The sequence below is a fragment of the Manduca sexta genome, chromosome 11 (assembly GCF_014839805.1).
Source record: "Manduca sexta isolate Smith_Timp_Sample1 chromosome 11, JHU_Msex_v1.0, whole genome shotgun sequence".
Lineage (NCBI taxonomy): Eukaryota > Metazoa > Arthropoda > Insecta > Lepidoptera > Sphingidae > Manduca > Manduca sexta.
In genome coordinates, this window is record NC_051125.1 from 11,961,698 (window position 1) to 11,980,732 (window position 19,035).

The following is a 19,035-nucleotide window of genomic DNA, read 5'->3' on the forward strand; positions in this document are numbered from 1 at the left end:
AAGCAGCAACGTCGTAAACACACTGGCTGGAGGTCACTCTAGCCACAAATACCTTTATAAAATGTTAGAGGTCAAATGGAAACAAGGAGCTTCTTTTGGATATACAACCTAACTTATCTTCAACGGGTTGTTAAGGACTGGAGGGTTCTTGGAAGTGTAGAAGGTCCAAAACTCTACTTTAGTAGTGAAATATTAACACTTATCAAGGTTCAGGATCAAGATTATGGACTAAGTAACTTCAGGAACAAATACATATTTACATACAAGCCTCTAAGACTATTATTGTTCAACCAATTTGATTCATACCGATAATTTTTTATCATCGCTTTGTCTGTCTCTCTAATCCTTAAATCAATTGACGAGACGAATAGGAAACAGTGATCGGTTAGACTACACATAGTAACATTTATTGGTAGAGGTGGGTTATGACTTATGAGTCAAGTTACTTCAGTTAATGACCTCGTATTAGAGCATAATACTAAGGGTTAATCGACCTTGAACCTAAACTGATACACGAAACTATTTCTAATCACACTGTTCTTCAAAAACAGTACCAAAGCCATTCCGCGAAGCTACCTCACAGTACGGACGGCGCGCGCGACTCAGGCGCACGCCTCAGCCTTCCCCGAAGTACGCGCCGCCGCGTGAGCTGAAAACAGATGGTGCGCGCGCGCATGCCGGTGTGTGTTCACTGTCAACCGAGTGTGATTTATGTGCCTGACGGACTGAGTTCTGCCTTTGGTTTTGGTGTTTCTTAATAGTGTTGATGGTGTATTTTGATGTTAAGTATCGAAATTGGAAGGTTCCATTTTAGGTGATTGTGCAAATGGTTTGGTGGTTCAGTGACGTATGGACAATTCAGTTCCTCAGTTCCTGTTGAAGTGGTATATTTATGTTTATTATTACTGATATAAACTAATCGAGATTTTTTTCACTCTCAAATCATTAGACGTCAAGAAGTAGCAGTGATTAGTTAAAGCACTGTTTAATAATGTTATTGGGAAGGCGGCAAATGATTTTTGGTAACTAAATATGTTAAGCTTTAATGTCGTTCAGGGTCCGAGCATTCACGATGCCGTACAAAGCCAGGAACTAAAAACACAATATAGTTCTTGTGATCGTAATAATACATCCATATTAGGAGCTGCAGTGATGTCAAAGTTGTCAGTCACTGTTTTTGACACGGTTCTGCCACCGCCCTGATTCTGCACGGGTGTGAACAAACCTATACCAGAGTAAGAATATATTGTCTTAAATGAACTATGTCGTAGGTCTTACATTCTATACAATGAGACTTGTTTTTTAAAAGCAAACGTTCCTTAATTTCATATCTTTTTGAACACTTTAAAGTACACAGACTTAAAATTCCAGAACTAGGCTTAGAAGTTCGATTATTCATTTCTCAAGTCTACAATCCACAAGTCCTCTAGTATTGAAGATGATTAAGATTGGTGATTATTTATCATCAGCATCCTCATTCGGTTACATTCAAAATATTTCATATTAAAAATCTATTTTAGACTAAGAAGAAAGTATAATATACATAATGTAAACATAAAGAAGTATTTTTGAGGGTTGTGTATGAATGTTTACCACCGACTCTAAACAAATAAGGTTTAATATCCAACAGCACTATGTAATGTTACACTTCAGAGCGTATGTTTTTAGTTATTTTTATCGTTATCATGTTGACCTGAAAAGCCACTTGAGTGTAAAATTACATTTTAATATGCATTGGCTTTTACTTGCGATTCCACCCTCATTGGAGTGTTTTGATAAAAAATAGTCGATAAAACTCAGAGATAGCGTAAATCTAAAAATGAAAGTATTTTAATAACGATCGGAAGCCTTGTCTTCGTCCTATAGTGACAGATTACTTAAATATGGCATCTAACTTACGTATACAGGGTCATTTTGTTATTGCGTTACTAAATTAAAGCACATATCTTCTTATCTAAGATCGTGATTCAGCAAACGGAGCAGTGTAAAAAGTCATAGTGTTGCCACAAAAAAAAATCTTGAAAGTAACACTAAACAATAAGTTACTTGAACCGTAGATTGAATTTTACGCGCCCTAATATCGCTATTATTACTCTAAACGAATTCGTCGCAGCGGCAACATCACACTTTCAGCCATAAATATACTTACCCACGTAAAATATTTGCACTAAACAATTTTTTAATCAGAAAGAAAAACCGATAGTATGACGTTATTCATGGCTAATTTTTTGGCACAATGTTTACAGAAGTAAGCTCAAGTATGGTTTTATTCAATGCAATGTCAAAATTACTCTATATATAATGTTTTCTGAACTCAAATCTAAAACCTAATTACTTAACCGACAAGATTTCCGACTCGTTTTAATATCATCTGACACACAATGCATTAGCATCTAGAATAGCATCACATCAACATCTAGGACTCCTTCAGACTCCTTCCAACTACAAATCTCACTTACAACACTAATCAAATAAATCTTGATGAATTGTCCACTCCCGTGCCATCTGCATTAAACTGCTCCTGGGAACTTTATCAATTCATCTTGCCAATTAACAGAGGCTCGGGACGCCTCACGCACCCTTCTGTACCTACCATGCTTATGTAGAAAGGTATCTTTTTGGCCAAAAGGTGATTTTACACGGTCTTCCAATTTTGATAATTTGGAGCCGTGATCGCAGATTTTTATTGTGTTGTTATGTGATAGCCAATGCTTCTAACAAACAAGGATCAGGGATTATGAAAAAGAGGATCCCGATAAAAATTATAACCACCTTCAGAACAGCAGAGCATATTCTAAAATGTTAAAAAAAAGACAATGTATATACCTGTATGCTATTAAAAAACGGGGAAAGTGCGAGCAAGACTCGTGCACCGAAGGTTCAGTATAAACTTGTAGGCAAGGTATCTAAGTATATAATAAGTACATATTGACAGATGATGCATTTTTTCATTGTCATGTGCTATAAGACATTGCTCCTTGCCAAACTGAAAGTGCCCTATACACAAAGTGTTAATACCATTGTGAAATCGCAAAATCCACGAAAATATGACAAATTCATGTCTTTTGATCGCGTTTCATTTATTCACAGCTTAAACAAACTCGGACCCGATGATATAAATTCCACCTTCATACCCCTACGACTGTTTTGACAAACAGGAAGACGGAACAAAGTAATCCTATAAGGGTTTCTTTTGAGGTGCGAAACCTTAAAACAAAACCACGAAGTAAAGCATAATTGCAGCTATTACAAAATGTACTATAAAACTACATAATTACGAGCACAAATGGATTGCAGTTTTTAATCGTTGTTGTGGTTAATGCGGTGATTGTGGTTCCCGATTAATCTGTGGTCACGTGTAATCAATGTGCCGGTATTGATTCATATGTGGAATATAATGTTCTATAGTCATAGAATGACGAGCAAGTCACTAGTCTGATGGTAATCGATTATAAGCAATAGCAACACCAACAACTTCTAATGGATAAAGCCTTGCGTAGTAGTGAAGTGCACTTGCTATGAAACATTAGATTTGGGCATAATCTCCTGTAATTTCATTGGTTGCATTACCTTTTAAAGTAAGAATGTTTCGAAAAATTTTAAATACAAGATACTGCTGTTTTGCAAAAGACATCGAAGTACGTATGCTGAGCTTAGCTAATGTACTGTGAATTTATTTCATGTGATATAGGAAATGTTATCGCTATACGGCATTTTGAATCGAAAAACACAAGTAATTTTAAATCTCAGATCAAGAGATCTTCCGCATAATAATTTCTCTATTTTCACTGTTAATGCCACCTCGGGGATAAGATAGATTTGAGAAAACGAATATCAAAACACGAAGGCATGAAAAACAAATGTATTTTAAAATTCAACAATAACTGGGCATCCACTATTCTTAATTGTCGGGTGAAGGACCCCTGTGTCGGTACACCAAAATTAACTTAATAAACGGATTGATTTAATTTACGGCGCTCGTCTAGCTGAGGATGCATTGAACTCGGTGCCCCCCCCCCCATCGAACCCCGCGACCTTGGGCACGCAAACCGACGGACCTCTGTCAGTTAGAAAATAATTCGTCTGATTGTACAAATTTTGGTTGAGCCCCTATTAGGAGTTTTCGTTTCGGTCTAGGGTTGGCGAAATAAAAAATTTTTGGGGCAATATATAAATATAAAAACTATAATTTTTAGTTTTCTTTCATTAAGTGAAGAAGGTTAATTAATTAAGTTTAATTTTGTTTCACATTAATGAAGCCGGTTAAGTAACGTAGCACATTCTTATTTAATGTAAAATACGTCTTATTTAAATACATATCTAATGCCTTTATATTTTAAAGAGCTATTTGTATTTTTTTAAGTACAGCTGAACCGATTAAAGAACTAGTAAAAAAAACTGCGCCAACCCTAAAATCTGAGGCACTGTTAAATTTATATACTAATCACCTTTAAGCCGCCAAACAACGTCTATGGCGAAGTTAGAAGCAAACGATAGATATTAAATATATTTTTAACCTAGCCGCTGTCAACCCTAAAGCATGCAAAGTTTATAACTTTGTTGCGGTCTGCCGCGCCATTATAGCTCTTCAGTCAAAGACCATGTGGCACTAATGTATCGAACGGAACAAACTCTACGCTCGCACTTTATCATATTAAAAGTTAATAATTTTGTTTATTTATTTCGGTTGATTTGGGACGCGTCCTATATTGGTCTGATTTTCGACGACGACATCATCTATTAATGACTTTAGGACGAGTCGGTGTTCTGGTATAAATAGCCTGAACTCCTCAGAGTGACGCGTATTTAAAGTCTCTATTAATCCCTAAACGGTATGACCAAATAGATTACTCTTAACAGATTTTTAACATCATAGGACGAAACACACTTGGCGATAATGTGTACCCTGGTTTCACCTCTACCTACCCCGTCAGGGAACAGGGCGCGATATTTTGTTTGTTTTTATATTTTTCTAATGAGAGCACCAGTTTTTATTGCAATAAAAAGACGAGATAGGCTTGCCACTCGCCTGAGGGTAAGCGATACGACCACCCACAATTATAAGTAACACCATAAAGAACTTTGAAGTTCATTTAACAAAGTACTGCGTGGCACTCCACTGCGCTCATCACACTGAGACAAATGTTAAATCTCAGAACGACGAATTATGACGCTGTCTTCAACGTCCTTCAAACCGAAACACAACAACCCCCTCCCCTGAGGCAATTTTTATGTGCTTGGTTTCCTCACGGAAGCCCATACAAGGGTGACATTTGTCGCGGCCCTAGACATACAGTTAAATGTGTGTACCTCATGGTTGCCAATTCACATTGAGGCCTATGAGGGCTCGGGAATATTTCCTGGCCTTCTCACCTCCTCCAATCCTAAGAGGATTCCTTCTCCTATCCCCACGCTTCCTTCCCCAGATATCCCTTCCCAACTTTCCTCCAGTACCCTGCAGTCGCTGAAAGGGGGACACCAGTATCCTATTCGCAGGTTTCCCCTGGTGTACACTGCGGGGTCCGATACAAAAAAAGAAACACAACAATACACACACTGTTGCTTGATTTCGATTGTTAGGGTATGACAGATTTATACTTTGAATATTCTTCCAAACATAGTTAGACCAAGGAAGTGTTCGAAAGGCGGTAACTGTATTTCCCATCCTAACAAACTTAAACAGTAAACAAAGTGATTAGAGTGAATTATAGGTGAGGCGTTGATGTGTGAAAACATTAAACTTACGGTATATTATCATAATATTATGGGTGCTATTCACGTTAAGAGTTTGTTTACTATGTCATTAATGTGTATGTTTAGAGATACGCCTTACTGCTTTGTCTATAAACCATAATATACATTAGTATTTTTAGGGACAATAATAGGATAATTTGATTTACCATCCATTTATTCATGACGAGACTAAGATGGCAGTCATCCTACCTATGCAGGGTCATTTTGATATACTGTTACTAAATGCAATAATATACTTGTCTTCATGAAAACAAAACTTTACCATAACTTATTTTAACTATCGATGTGAAATATAAAAAATAATTTTCGAACAGACCAAATGTCGATAAAAATTAATTTAAAGTTTACATGCCCAAAGGCCTGACTGACAATTTGTCGAAGCGCACTTCACATACAATATTCGCTCTAAACTACATGCCCCGATGATAAAAATATAAACTATCATATAACTTTTGGCGATAATAGGTGTTATTCACGGATGATTTTTAGCACAAGGAAAGTAGAGGTAACCCGAATATGTGATTTAGTTTAGTAACGCGATTTAAAATTGACCCTTTAGACAGTCAATGTTAACAGGTCACAAAACCCTGCATCACACTGAACATTAGATAAGGAGTTTCATTATATATTGACCACTGATTTTTCAGTTTAAAATTTATAACAAACAAACGAAACATTAATGTATGAATTAAATAGGTCAATTACAATTGGGTAATTGGTTGAATTTTGTTGGTGAGAATATTTGATCGACTCGACAAATCAATCCATAAATAAATAACACCGGATATTGTAAAAACGGACCACACTAACCCCACGAGGAAATAAACGGGAGGCGGTTGTGGTTTGCGGGAAACTTAGTACAATAGATATAATGATCAATGTTCTGATATTTGGCCGGCAGCGATGTGGATAGACGTAAAAATTTGTGATGTTTTAACCATAACATATACTGTCATTTGGTTTATTGACAATGTAAATGTATGTGTATTGTAAATAAAAATGTATGTTTTATATGCCTGTAATATATGTATTGTTTTATATTCTTATGTATTTATATATGTATGTATTTGCCACATTGATTCTATCCGTACAGTGTACACCACAACTGCCCTTTCTTTTTCCTTTTTAAACATCCATGCCAGGACAGGTTTGAAGGACTTTGTAGCCAGTGTCTTTTGCCCAGTAGTTCCTGGACATAAGAATTAACATCTCATGTGGCAGGAGAGCGCAGTGGAATACCAAACAATACTTTATGTAATTCATTAGATGATGTTTCAACTGTTTATCTGTCGTACCGCTAACAATCAGGCGAACTGCAAACTCGTATCATCATTCAAAACAAAAAAAAAGATAATCACTAAATATTTATATCAGGATGTTATGCAGAGACCCATGCTCTTAGAAATACTGGATTTGTATCTTAGTGGCGACAGGGTATTAATTAATACTAGACCATTATGCTTATTTATATTATCAAAAGACCTTAGAAGGAGAACATTTTGAAATGCAAAAAGAATTTAGAATCTGTCAACGCCTACTGGAATAAAATGGCGCTTTATTGAAACACAGGCCAGGGTCAAGAGCAGTTTCCGCCAGAGGTTAATTTACCCGAGGAAAGCGCCATTAACATACTAAATGATTTGGAAATGGCGCTCAAACACTCGCTTAGCGCTGGATTTTAAATGAGATTTTTTTCGGAGTTTTTATTAGCTTGCACCAGTTTGCTGGCGTTAAATCTCTAGAAGAAAAATCTCTCAGGAATTGTATATTAACTATCTATATTTAAACATGGGTACCCTTTACTCCGCTAATGTAAGATGTAAAAGAGGCACCAGTATAATTTTAATTTCGTATTTTTTTATACTCACACGACAAAGTAACACAACTGCACCTTATGGTAAGTGGAGTGGACTGGAAGCTGATCCTGGAACGCGACACACTTACTTGGGCCACTATGACAGGTTTTAACACTTGTGTACGGATATCGCTATCCTGGTGGATATATATCTTACCACTGGCAAAAAAAACTTTCAAACTAATACAATAGTGCTTGTAAGTTGTATGCTTTAGTCGCGGAAACAGAACATCTATTCGAGAAGCCTACCTACTAAACTCTATAATCCAATATATGCTCTATGTGTACATAGACTGCACGCACTATAATACAGCATGCTATGATGATATATATGTAAATCGTATGTATGCTCTATAATCCAATTTCATTGTTAGTTAGGCGTTAAGGTGCTTATGTCACAGTACGTGACTGAGCATGTTGGCACGGCGGTTCTAGCTGGACGAATGAGGACTTCCTAGAATTTATAGGCCACCGGGGCGCGCTACTTAACTGTATAATCTAGACCTAGACTAAATCAAAACTATTACATGAGTTGCAACTACGATATGCGTTGTGACGTTTTCTACTGACCGCAATGTCTATTTAGTATTTCTATCACCAAGCAGTAGTTTGGTGATAGAAATACTAAATACATGCACTAAGATCCTGTTTGAAGGTTATTGTAGCCAACGTATTAACTTGGCATTGTAAGATACCAAATTTGTCAGAGTGAGCGCAGTTATGTGTCGCATGACATAAAGTTTGTGATGTTGCAATAATTTATAGGCGATTCTATGCGTACCATCAGGCGAACGGTATACTTGTCTCGCTATTGCAATAAAAATTACATTCATCATCTGATTATAGCAAATAAATAACAAACAGGCTAGCTGATAAAATTGTAATGACCACCGAAAGATCTCTAGTTAATTATAACAGATGAAGAAGTACCATCAATGATAATTTAAATAAAAAGTCTGCAAGGACAGTAAAACTCTCGTCATCCGAGACATTAGACGTTAAATTCGTTATTTATTAAATGTCTTTCTAAATTGCCAAAAACATTCCAACCGATGAATGAAGCGATAATATTTGCATACATTCTTATGATGGTAATTATGTAATGTGTAACACTCTTGTTTTGGGAAATGATACAAATCTTTATATTTTTGTTATATCGTTATACAATAATATTGGAATGATTGCAAACCAATCAAGAAAGAAATAATAGTATCTTTTGCTCGTGATTCTGCCTGCTTGAAGGTCTTCATCCTTTTTCGGTTTTAGGGAAATATATGTATCGAAATTAGAGACGAAGATTTATTTTATTAAACAGCTAAGAATAACAGTAATAAAATAACATTCAAGCATTATTGACCACGCCCGTATTGATTTGAAGGATATTGTGGAATTACGATCAGATTGAGGAACACGTTGCAATCTCACGCTGTCCTTTCTAAGTCGAAGTTCAATGTGCCTTTAATAATGCACATTTTTATGTCTCAATTATTTTTTTTGATGCAATTACATATTTTCTTACAATATGGTTGATAAATTTAAATTTTCTCGACCATTTGCAATCACATGATAATCATATTTATTTATTTTTCAAATACAAATCTCATACGGATTTGTTAATTCCTTTTCATTTATACTATCTCTAATTTGTGTGGTGTTCACTTCAAGAAGCAAATATCTAAGGTTGTATTATAAAACTATATTTTACGAATGTTAATGTTTGTAACCAGTTTTGTTGATCGAATAAAGAAATAATACAAATCCAATGAGCATACATTTGCTAGAGGCGCCCAAACTAAGCTACGGTTGTATCTTGACCTGCTGTTAAACAAACAGCATAGAGATAAAAACGGTATCAGTACACGGTTGTTCCCACGCTCTTACCTGTCACTGAGTCTCACGGAAGGAAGCTTCTAATAACTGGGTAATAGATACGGCTTCACGTGGACTTTCATTATGACTAATGATTGATTAATCTGACGTTGAATGGACGGTTTTTTTATTGAATGAAGAGTTCATTGTACTGGTCTGTGTACTAAAATATAATAAAATTTAGGCGGTAAAGTAGAGAAGTAATTAATTTAAATGGTTATTCAATCAACCTTACTATGTCTTGTAATATAAGGTTTAATGATAATTGATTTAAGTGCAGTTTTATTTGCAAATTTTAAATAGGTTCAAAAAAGTGCTGATTCGAAATATAAAACTCAATTTTACAAATATGTCGCCTGCAACTAGCATTGCGACCTCAGAATAACAAGCAATGTTTTATAGATAAAGCCTATCTCATTTCGAACACAAATTTTTGAACAAACAATATACGACGCAAAACACGTGTTTTTTAAATTTCGGTTTCACGAATGTTGGCATCGAATTGAAAATCTTATCTTAATAAACTACCAATAATACCAACAATACTTGACCTTAGATTTTGACCAAGTAAGCTATTTAAATATGTACTAGCTTTTGCCTACGCCTTCGCCCGCGTCAATAAGTTTTTCGGAATAAATCTTTTCTTGGGATAAAAATTATAGCACTGACATTGTAGCATTAGGGGTAAAAAATTAAAATCGATTTAGTTATTCTTGAAATTAGCGCCTTCAAACAAACAAACTATTTATGTCGAGTGACATTTCGTCGTTGAAAGTACTATAATTACAGCATCCGCGGTACAATATACCATTAAGATGTACACCGCGCTCCCTTCAAACATCAAATGAATGAATCCAGCCGATTCACAGCGAAACAAAGCGATTTGATGCTCGACTTAAGGGTTACCTGGACAATAATAGCCCGGAGGCCAATTTGGGGCTATTTCATTCACAAAACTACAGACGGCACGCTACGGACTAAGATTGTGATGGGTAAGGGACCGTGTACATTGAATGGGAGCACGGACGTTTCCGCTTCATTAAATAAGCAGATTAAATAAATTGTTTTTGCAGCAAAATAAAATATACTTCTGTATAATAAAAGCAACTGACAAAATCTCCATAACCATCAATTGCTTCACTAACTAAGCATAAATGGAAAACACAGTAAAAAAGTCATATCCACAAAGGAGTTTATTTACTCTTCAATATAAATATTTGAAATTTGTCCCAATATATTTTTATTTTTAGACTGTCTCGGTGGTGTACAGCGTGGGCGGAACGACACCGTTGTGAGGTCCTGGGTTCGAATCCCGGGTCGGGCAGTGATATTTGAGTTTTTCTGCATCAGCCAGGAGTCTGGAATCTGTGACCGATATGAGGCTCGGCTTTATCACATCATGGGACGGAACGTAGATCATAAAGGCATGATAAGTTTGTTTTCATATTTAAATCGGCATATATTAACGAAGAATATTTAATCAAATAATACCCTAAACAGACAATATTAAATAACTAGCAGCTAAGGCATTCAACTCGCGTACCTTTATATAATACTGCCTTAAGTTTTTAACTAGTATTTTATTTAAGCTATAACTTAACAATAGAACGATAAAAAAAATATTTACGCATCCAAAAAAAAACTATACTTAAATTGCATAAATCATTTCCATATTCTCGTGTGAATAAACTAATAAACAGCGTTTTAATACTGAGGCAAATTGCGTACAATAGGTATGAATTATTGTAATGGCGTCCGGATATCCTTACGATGTTATCCATTATGATAAACGTGTTACCTGTAGATATAAATAAACGGTTTTAACGCCTTTACAGTTAACTTTATTGAATATGATTGATTGTGGAGAAATGGATTCGAAATTCTCAAGAATACATTATTTCCGCCATGTTGGTTTGTTGTCGTGGAGTAATGTAGAATAATTATGTAATTTATATATTATTTTAAAGCCATTTTCAATGAATGATCACAATCCAGATACTTTTGCATGTAGTAGGATATATTTTATATCCGCCTGAATAGTGTACCATACAAAAGGCGTTAAAACCCGCCATAGTGGCTCACGTAAGTGTGTCACGTTCCGGGATCAGCCTGTGTATATCTAGTTCAGACAGGCCGGCATAATTGTGCCGACTGTCGAGGGGTAATCATCTCTCGTCAGTCGACATTCTATTGGACCCCACTCCGCTTACCATCAGGTGTAGTGGGGTCACCTTGCCGAAGGCTGGAACACGTATACTGGCAAACTATTATGTACTTACCCCCTTATTCATACACGTTATTTATCTAAGGACGGAGCATTGCTGTGATAACAAGTCTGTTTCTCAGTGCTGACGGCATGGCAGCCTTCTTAGTGCGTAGACATAGGGCCATTGTGATTGGCTAATATTGAGATACAACTTGAGTCTAGTTGGCTATCAGATAACGAAGCTGAACAGTCAGCAAGCTGTCAGATAAACAAAGCTGAGAAACAGACTTGTTATCACAGCAATGCTCCGTCCTTAGATAAATAACGTCTATTAATATGGGGGTAAATGTTTACACCACCATGTTGATTAGATGTCGTATATATGAGTCACAATTTCCCAATACAATTAACCCATTAACACCCTTCTGTACTCCCTTAATATTAAAGCCCTCGAAATTGCACAGATTGTCTCCATAAAGGGATAATAGAGATTCCGAAGCCGTTAACTGCGGGCTATGCGAAACGAATGTAAATTTGTTTTGTTAAGTAATTACCAAGTTTGGACAAGTTAGTTAACAATGATTATGGAGTAATCAGAGCTGGCCGTTTAACTTTTGTCCACAGTAATGAGGAAAAATTGGTGTTTTCACTGAAAGTTGTCTCGTTTTAAAATTTGGTTTTTATTTACGTGTGTTATTCAGATTCATTAAGAATTGGATTGAGGTTTTACACTTACTTTACTAGTCTACATTGTTTTAAGGGACTTATTTCTTACTAATTTAATGTGAATTCTCTCAGTCTCAATAAATATAACATACATTCTTATTTATTCGTATTCTTTGTGAATTTATCGTTCACTTTAACGGTGACGGAAAACATCGTGAGGAAACCTGCACATCTGAGAAGTTCTCTATAGGAATTGCGAAGGTGTGTGAAGTCTACCAATCCGCACTAGGCCAGCGCGGTGGACTAAGGCCTAATCCCTCTCAGTAGTAGAGGAGGCCCGTGCTCAGCAGTGGGCAAGTATATAATACAGGGCTGATATTATTATTATTATTATATGTTTTTACTCCACCATTAAAAATCTATGACTACCAGTTCGGAGGGCAGTTTCCTCCATAAAAAAGGGGAAACAACTGTAGTGTTGCTCTTTTAAAAATCAATTGAAAAGTGTAAAGTATTATGCTTAGTACTAACGATATTGAAACATATGTTGAGCATAGGCAGGTTAAACACTCTGACATATTCAAATGATTTTACTTTTTACATTAATAAATCTTTTATTCATTTAATGCACCTACATACCTACGTCATAAGAAGTTTAATTTATTGTAAATTGTGTTTACCACCCAATCTGTGGCCAATAAATGTTTTTTCTTTCTTTGTTTCTACACTTTTCCTATTCTTTACAAGTCTTAATACTTATCATGCACTAGCTTTCGTTTGCGGCTCCACCCGCGTGATATAGTTTTTGAAGTATAAAAATCCCGCTTTATATTTGTCCAGGATATAAAGTACCTAGCTAATAGCCCTAAGGAGTAATATAGCTTCGTGTTAGTGAAAAAAAAAAAAAATTGTAGTTGCCGAAATTACCAAGTTTAAAGAAACTCTTTAGCTTTACATTAGTACAGATTATGACTGCTAAAAAATTACTAAACAATTCGTATGCAACGTAATATTCGCGCAGTGTACAATCCCCGCAAGTCAACACTAAAACGCTCCACTCGTTTCGGGTTAAATTTTTAATTTAATGACGGCCGCCAAGATAATTGCGCTTTGTTTCATAAAAGTGTATGGTACGCGGCCCGGGTTACTGTTTATTAATACTGACCGTCTTGGTAAGTGGAGTGGTTAGTTTTTTATCCTGCGAGTAGATATTTAGTGCGAGTATGGAATAAAAATAGGTATGTTTTTACTGATGATAGGTCTCTCATGTGTGAGAGTCCGCCTGGGTAGGTACCACCGTAATGTCTATTACGGACGCCAAGCAACAGTGTGTCACTGTCGTGTTACAGTTTGAAGAACATTGTAGCCAGTGTAATTACTGGACATAACAAGACTTAACATATGTCTCAGGATGGCGAGCGCAGTGGAATACCCAACAATACTTTGTAATTCAAGGTGTTGGATAGTGTTCCCACTGTTTATGGGAGGTCGTATCACTTACTATCAGGCCAAAGGCAAGTCTCGCAATCGTTTCTTCAATCAAAGTAATAAAAAAGGTACGAATTCTGCGCGAGTATACAATTAAAATTATGTCTTTGATTTATATTACTACTCTGATATAGTTGATGTTAATGGATGCCTTGAAATTAAACTAATTTTCCGGATTCTATCGCGGTTTTTTGTTTTTTATTTTTCTCCCGACGTTTCGAAGACTTTGCAGCCTTCATGGTCACGGGGGGGACTGAGGTGTTGTTCATCCGTAAAGTCAAAGTTACAATATCTACCTACATTTTACAATTATACAACTTTTTCAAAATTTTAGCTGTTGGTGGTCCGATCTACGCAGAATGAGCTCACAGTGCCTTGAAGAAGTGCGGATGAACAACACCTCAGTCCCCCCCCTGTGACCATGAAGGCTGCAAAGTCTTCGAAACGTCGGGAGAAAAATAAAAAACAAAAAACCGCGATAGAATCCGGAAAATTAGTTTAATTTCAATGTCTAACATTTGCGTAAATATAAGAAATCATTAATGGATGCCTTATATTGGCTTCATGATCACTGATTCATTTACTTCCTTCCACTTCTTCTATAAAAAAAAGGTAACGTAAGGTCATCGACCGCGGGGGAAGTCATATCGGCATGTTTAGTATCTCATTTGAGTATCGTTCTACTATAAAGAAGTTTTTCTTTTCTATGCTAATCTTGTGGGTAGGGTAAAGTTTGTGATTTTGTTTGTAGAGAACTGAACCGATTTTGAAAATTCTTTCAGTAATAGGAAACTACATCAAACCTTAGTGCTATAGGCTATTTTTTATCTAGGGAAAATATTAAGCGGGACTTAATAAAAAAGAACACTATAACACGGAAAAAAACTATAACACGGCGGAGCTGCGTACAAAAGCTAGTATTTAATACTTCAGTAATATATTTCAAAATATGACCACATACAATTTAAAACGGAAAACCAATCTACGATAAAAGCCGAAAAATAGTTTTATTTCAATGTCTAATATTATGAAATCTACGATTTTTTGACTACTAATAAGTAATAATATCAGCCTTGTATTATATTAGTACTGTCCCACTGCTGGGCACGGACTTTCTCTACTACTGAGAGGGATTAGGCCTTAGTCCACCATGCTGGCCTAGTGCGGATTGAAACTTCACACACCCTCAAAATTCCTATAGAGAACTTCTTAGGTATGCAGGTTTTCTCACGATGTTTTCCTTCACCGTTAAAACAAGCGATAAAGTGAAAAACTACCATCATTCAATGAATTATGTACCCTAATCCTATATTATGAAAGCTTTTTTTCATTAATCTAAATTAATAATTTACTAACAACGAACACTAAATGGCTAATGGAAGTTGTTTATATTATTGCAGGTGGAGCCAGCGCGGCTCGAGAGGGAGAAAATGCAAACAAAAAACATCAACCTCAATCAGGAACGGACTAACAAAGAGGACGATATACAAGTAAATGTCATCTAATTTTCCTAGGCTTTTTTATAGTGTTTATTATTTTTACGCAATGTCTGTTAAATTTTTGTTCAATGCCATTATTCAGGGCCGAAAAACAATATTTAAACAAAGTAGGTATTCATTCTTTTCAATCTTATAATAAAAGCAGGTAGATATAATATATCATTGTTTTCGTATTAAGTTTTCGTTCCCGGAATATTGTATTAAAAATAATTGTCACTGTGTTTATAATAATAATAATAATAATAATTAATAATAAATGAAAGCATTCAAATACCTCTAATATTTATCATAGAAATAAAAAAATATTTTGGTCAATCTTGTGCGATTAGCGTCATCTATCGTTTATAAAGATTATCAACTAATAAGCCTTATCGCTCTCTAATACATATTCAAACCGCTAGATGGCGCTAAACAAATTAAAGCATTAATTTGCCAATACGACCTTCCTAAGGTTATTTATTTCACCGTTTCAACAGAAAATGGGCCGGCAAGAACCTCAGGGGCTGTCAATCGAAGGGTCACTGCCCCACCAGGCGGTTTGCTTCAACCAAGTCACGGCCGCAACCATTGGTTCCACGTATTTCGGTCAGTATGCGATATGAAAATTAAATTGAATTCAAATTAACTAAGGGCACTTCTCACGACCGTTTCTCAGAAGTTGTCAATAATAGTTTCGATTGAGTTTTATTAATTCTAGCTGTGGGCACGTTTGACCTAGATTTAATAATGTTGATTGTTACGGTGAGATATATCAGATGTGGTGGTCCTGGATGGTCATGGTGGTCCTCCGTTAGATTATAAAATGCAATCTGGATAATATGTTATTGATAAAGTATTAAATATTATTATAACGTACCTTATTATCGGCTTATATAGGTGATATATTCAGTTTTTAAAGCAGCGAAGTCTTGTGTTCATTTCCAGGAATATGAAATAATAATTTCTTCTGATTGACAACTTGAGATTGTAGTCGTCCGAAATGACGATAGATCTACCCTCTATAATTTGTCACGTTATAAGTATTTTAGGAAAAACTGTCGTTCGTGTACATTTATACTTGTTGATAACGCTACCAAACCACGAAATAATTTCATGAGTGCGTGAATGATTTTTGTATTAAGAATCTACCGACTACCCTCTATTGATGACATAACTCATATACCACGGTAATAAGGGTTAAGGTTGAACCCGGAATAAATTCTTGTTAGTTAATTTTAATTAAGGGAATAAATATTTTATTAAGAAAACAAATTATGTGAGTACATTTTTAAATAATATTTTTATTATTTATTACATTAAGTATGGATTCACAAAAGTGCACTTGTAGATATTAAATTTAACCTTAAGTTTATCATATACTTACTTATAAAAATAAGTATATAAAGTAAAAAGAAACCTATACTAAAGAAACCTATACCTATATACTATCTGTAAAATATGATACTTACTTATCTACAGGATAAAGGCATTTATGTATGCATTTAAAAATACAAAACACCAAAGCCCCGGTTTCCCCTACCTCAACCCAAATCATCCAAAAATGTGTAATTTTTTACTAATTTCCACACCCTTAACAAAAAAAGGATACATAAGACAAGGACGAAGCACGTAACTGTATAATTTATGCGCGCGAGAGCGAGACAGGTGTATACTACACCGCATTTGTGTTTCAACTGCGTAGGCTGGCGCGTGAGTTTGAGGTCATGTAGAACTAAACAAGGGAATCGTTACATATTTAAATTTTATTTAACAATAATTTAATTAGTATAAATTAATTTAAAAATATTCTGTGAACATAGCCTCTTTAAATATATTTGTGTTGTTAAAAGCGATGTGTAAGAACACAGTCACCCATTCGAACAGTCGGATTCTTGACACGGCGCGACACGGTGTCGTTCCGTGCGCGTGCGTGGTGCCAGTAGACACGAGTGATGCGTGATGAGAAACCCAAACAGATTGATATCTCCGCTTCAATAAACGCCGACGTCCCGCGCCAACGGACAACGATTTCCGAACGTATTCGCCGATATAACCGCGAAAAGTGTTAAAACTATCGAAAAATGATTTTTGGATTAACCAAAAAGTGAAAATGCTGTGCCGGGTGTGTTTTTGGTCCGTGTTTTTAGTTTTGAAATAAAGTTTTTCGATAAAAACCAAGCTGGATCCAAGAAGGCGCGGCATTCTCGGTTCTCCGTCGAGTTACGTGTCGTTTAACAGTAAGTTTTCGATTTTATAAATTATATTAATTTTGTTTATAACCTCAAAAGTTAGTTTTCAAGTAATTTGTGTCAAGAACTTTGGTAAACAAGGTATGTTATGAGGTTCCGCTAGAATAGCGGTGCGGTTTTTAGTACATGTTACAAATCATAGGTGGCGTTAGTTACTACGTGTATCTGTATACAACAAAAAGATCTCGTATACGTAAGAATCTTGACATAGACCTAGAATACGCTACGAAAATTTTGATACTCATATATCTAAAATACTTAAAACTGTTAACCAAGTATAAATAAATTTATTATTTACCTACACAAACAATTTTTGCCGTAATATAAGAAATAAAATATATACTTATTTAATTCCTTGAGATATTATTCACATCCGTGACAAAATAAAAAAGAAAACAATTTAATAAAATAAAGCATTTTAGGTTTCAAATGAATGAGCCCTGAATGCCAGCGCGTTGTAGAGCTTTTAAAGGGTTGAATTACCCTCATTGGGTATAAACTACAGAACCCTAACGTTCATTCCCAAACTTTAAACAACAACCTGTCTTCTTCCTTTACAATTGATGTTTTAATTTGAAAATTGGTGGTCTGTACCTACTATAAAGACATCCGGATACTTATATGGTTGAAGCAGAGAGAAATTAGAATCTGAGGAGTATTGCTACACAAGTATCAAGGAACTGTTTCTATATGTCGAAGGGCGGTATATCTTCATTATTATCATCAGCCATATGATATTCATGGCTGAACATAGGCCTCCGCTAAAGATTTTCAGACATACCTGTCAAAAGCAGCCCCCCCCCCCCCCACGCAGCGCATTCCTGCAAATTTTATCGAGTCGCCTTGTAAATAAAAATTTGAAGGGGTATTCGATGCAGCTTTCCTATGATGGTATGGATGAGTTATAACTTTTAACCATACAACCACATACCTGCCACATCCCCCTCGGTTCATCAAGTAGATACGGAATCTTAAACCGATTTTCCGGAAAAAAGGCACACAGGGTAATGACCTCTTTTTTGATTCCAGAACCGTTGTAATTTAGAAAGAATCCTAAACGACTCGAAAATGTATAACCTCAATTCAAAAGGCGTGTTCACACCTAGCCCAGTTTCCATAACCTAAGATATTCGTCTGTATTAACCAAGATTATTATTCTGACAGCATGTGGGTTTTTTGCGATGTTTCCTTTTTACGATGGACTAATCTAAAGAAACCGGTGGAGGCAAATAATCCGCTCTAAATCGTTACATCCAGTGATGACTACAATTCTCAGTCATGAAGGACCTACTACAGAGAGAGAGTATAAAGCATCATTCACACTTTACCGGTCATGAGATTGGACGCCGATAATGTAAAAACCAAACAAACGAAAATGTGGCTCACCAACCAAGAGTTTCGTATCACAACGTAATGCCATAATATTTCGGTTTGCAATTTACATGTGTGTTTATACATAACTATATAAAG

The 19,035-nt window shown here is 35.7% G+C and overlaps 1 protein-coding gene and 1 long non-coding RNA gene across 3 annotated transcripts in view; one reads left to right on the forward strand and one right to left on the reverse strand.

Annotated features, from left to right (window-relative positions):
• Positions 1–16,467, reverse strand: part of LOC115445876 — a 45,080-nt gene extending 28,613 nt beyond the window's left edge. For both annotated transcript variants that reach the window (XR_005112207.1, XR_005112208.1), the window contains exon 1: positions 16,194–16,467. This is a non-coding gene — a long non-coding RNA (uncharacterized LOC115445876). The remainder of the gene's footprint in view (positions 1–16,193) is intronic.
• Positions 596–19,035, forward strand: part of LOC115447416 — an 83,891-nt gene continuing 65,451 nt past the window's right edge. The window contains exons 1-3 of the mRNA XM_037437521.1: positions 596–884; positions 15,239–15,328; positions 15,814–15,922. Coding sequence (XP_037293418.1) covers positions 15,269–15,328; positions 15,814–15,922 — 169 coding nt within the window. The 5' untranslated portion in view covers positions 596–884; positions 15,239–15,268. The remainder of the gene's footprint in view (positions 885–15,238; positions 15,329–15,813; positions 15,923–19,035) is intronic.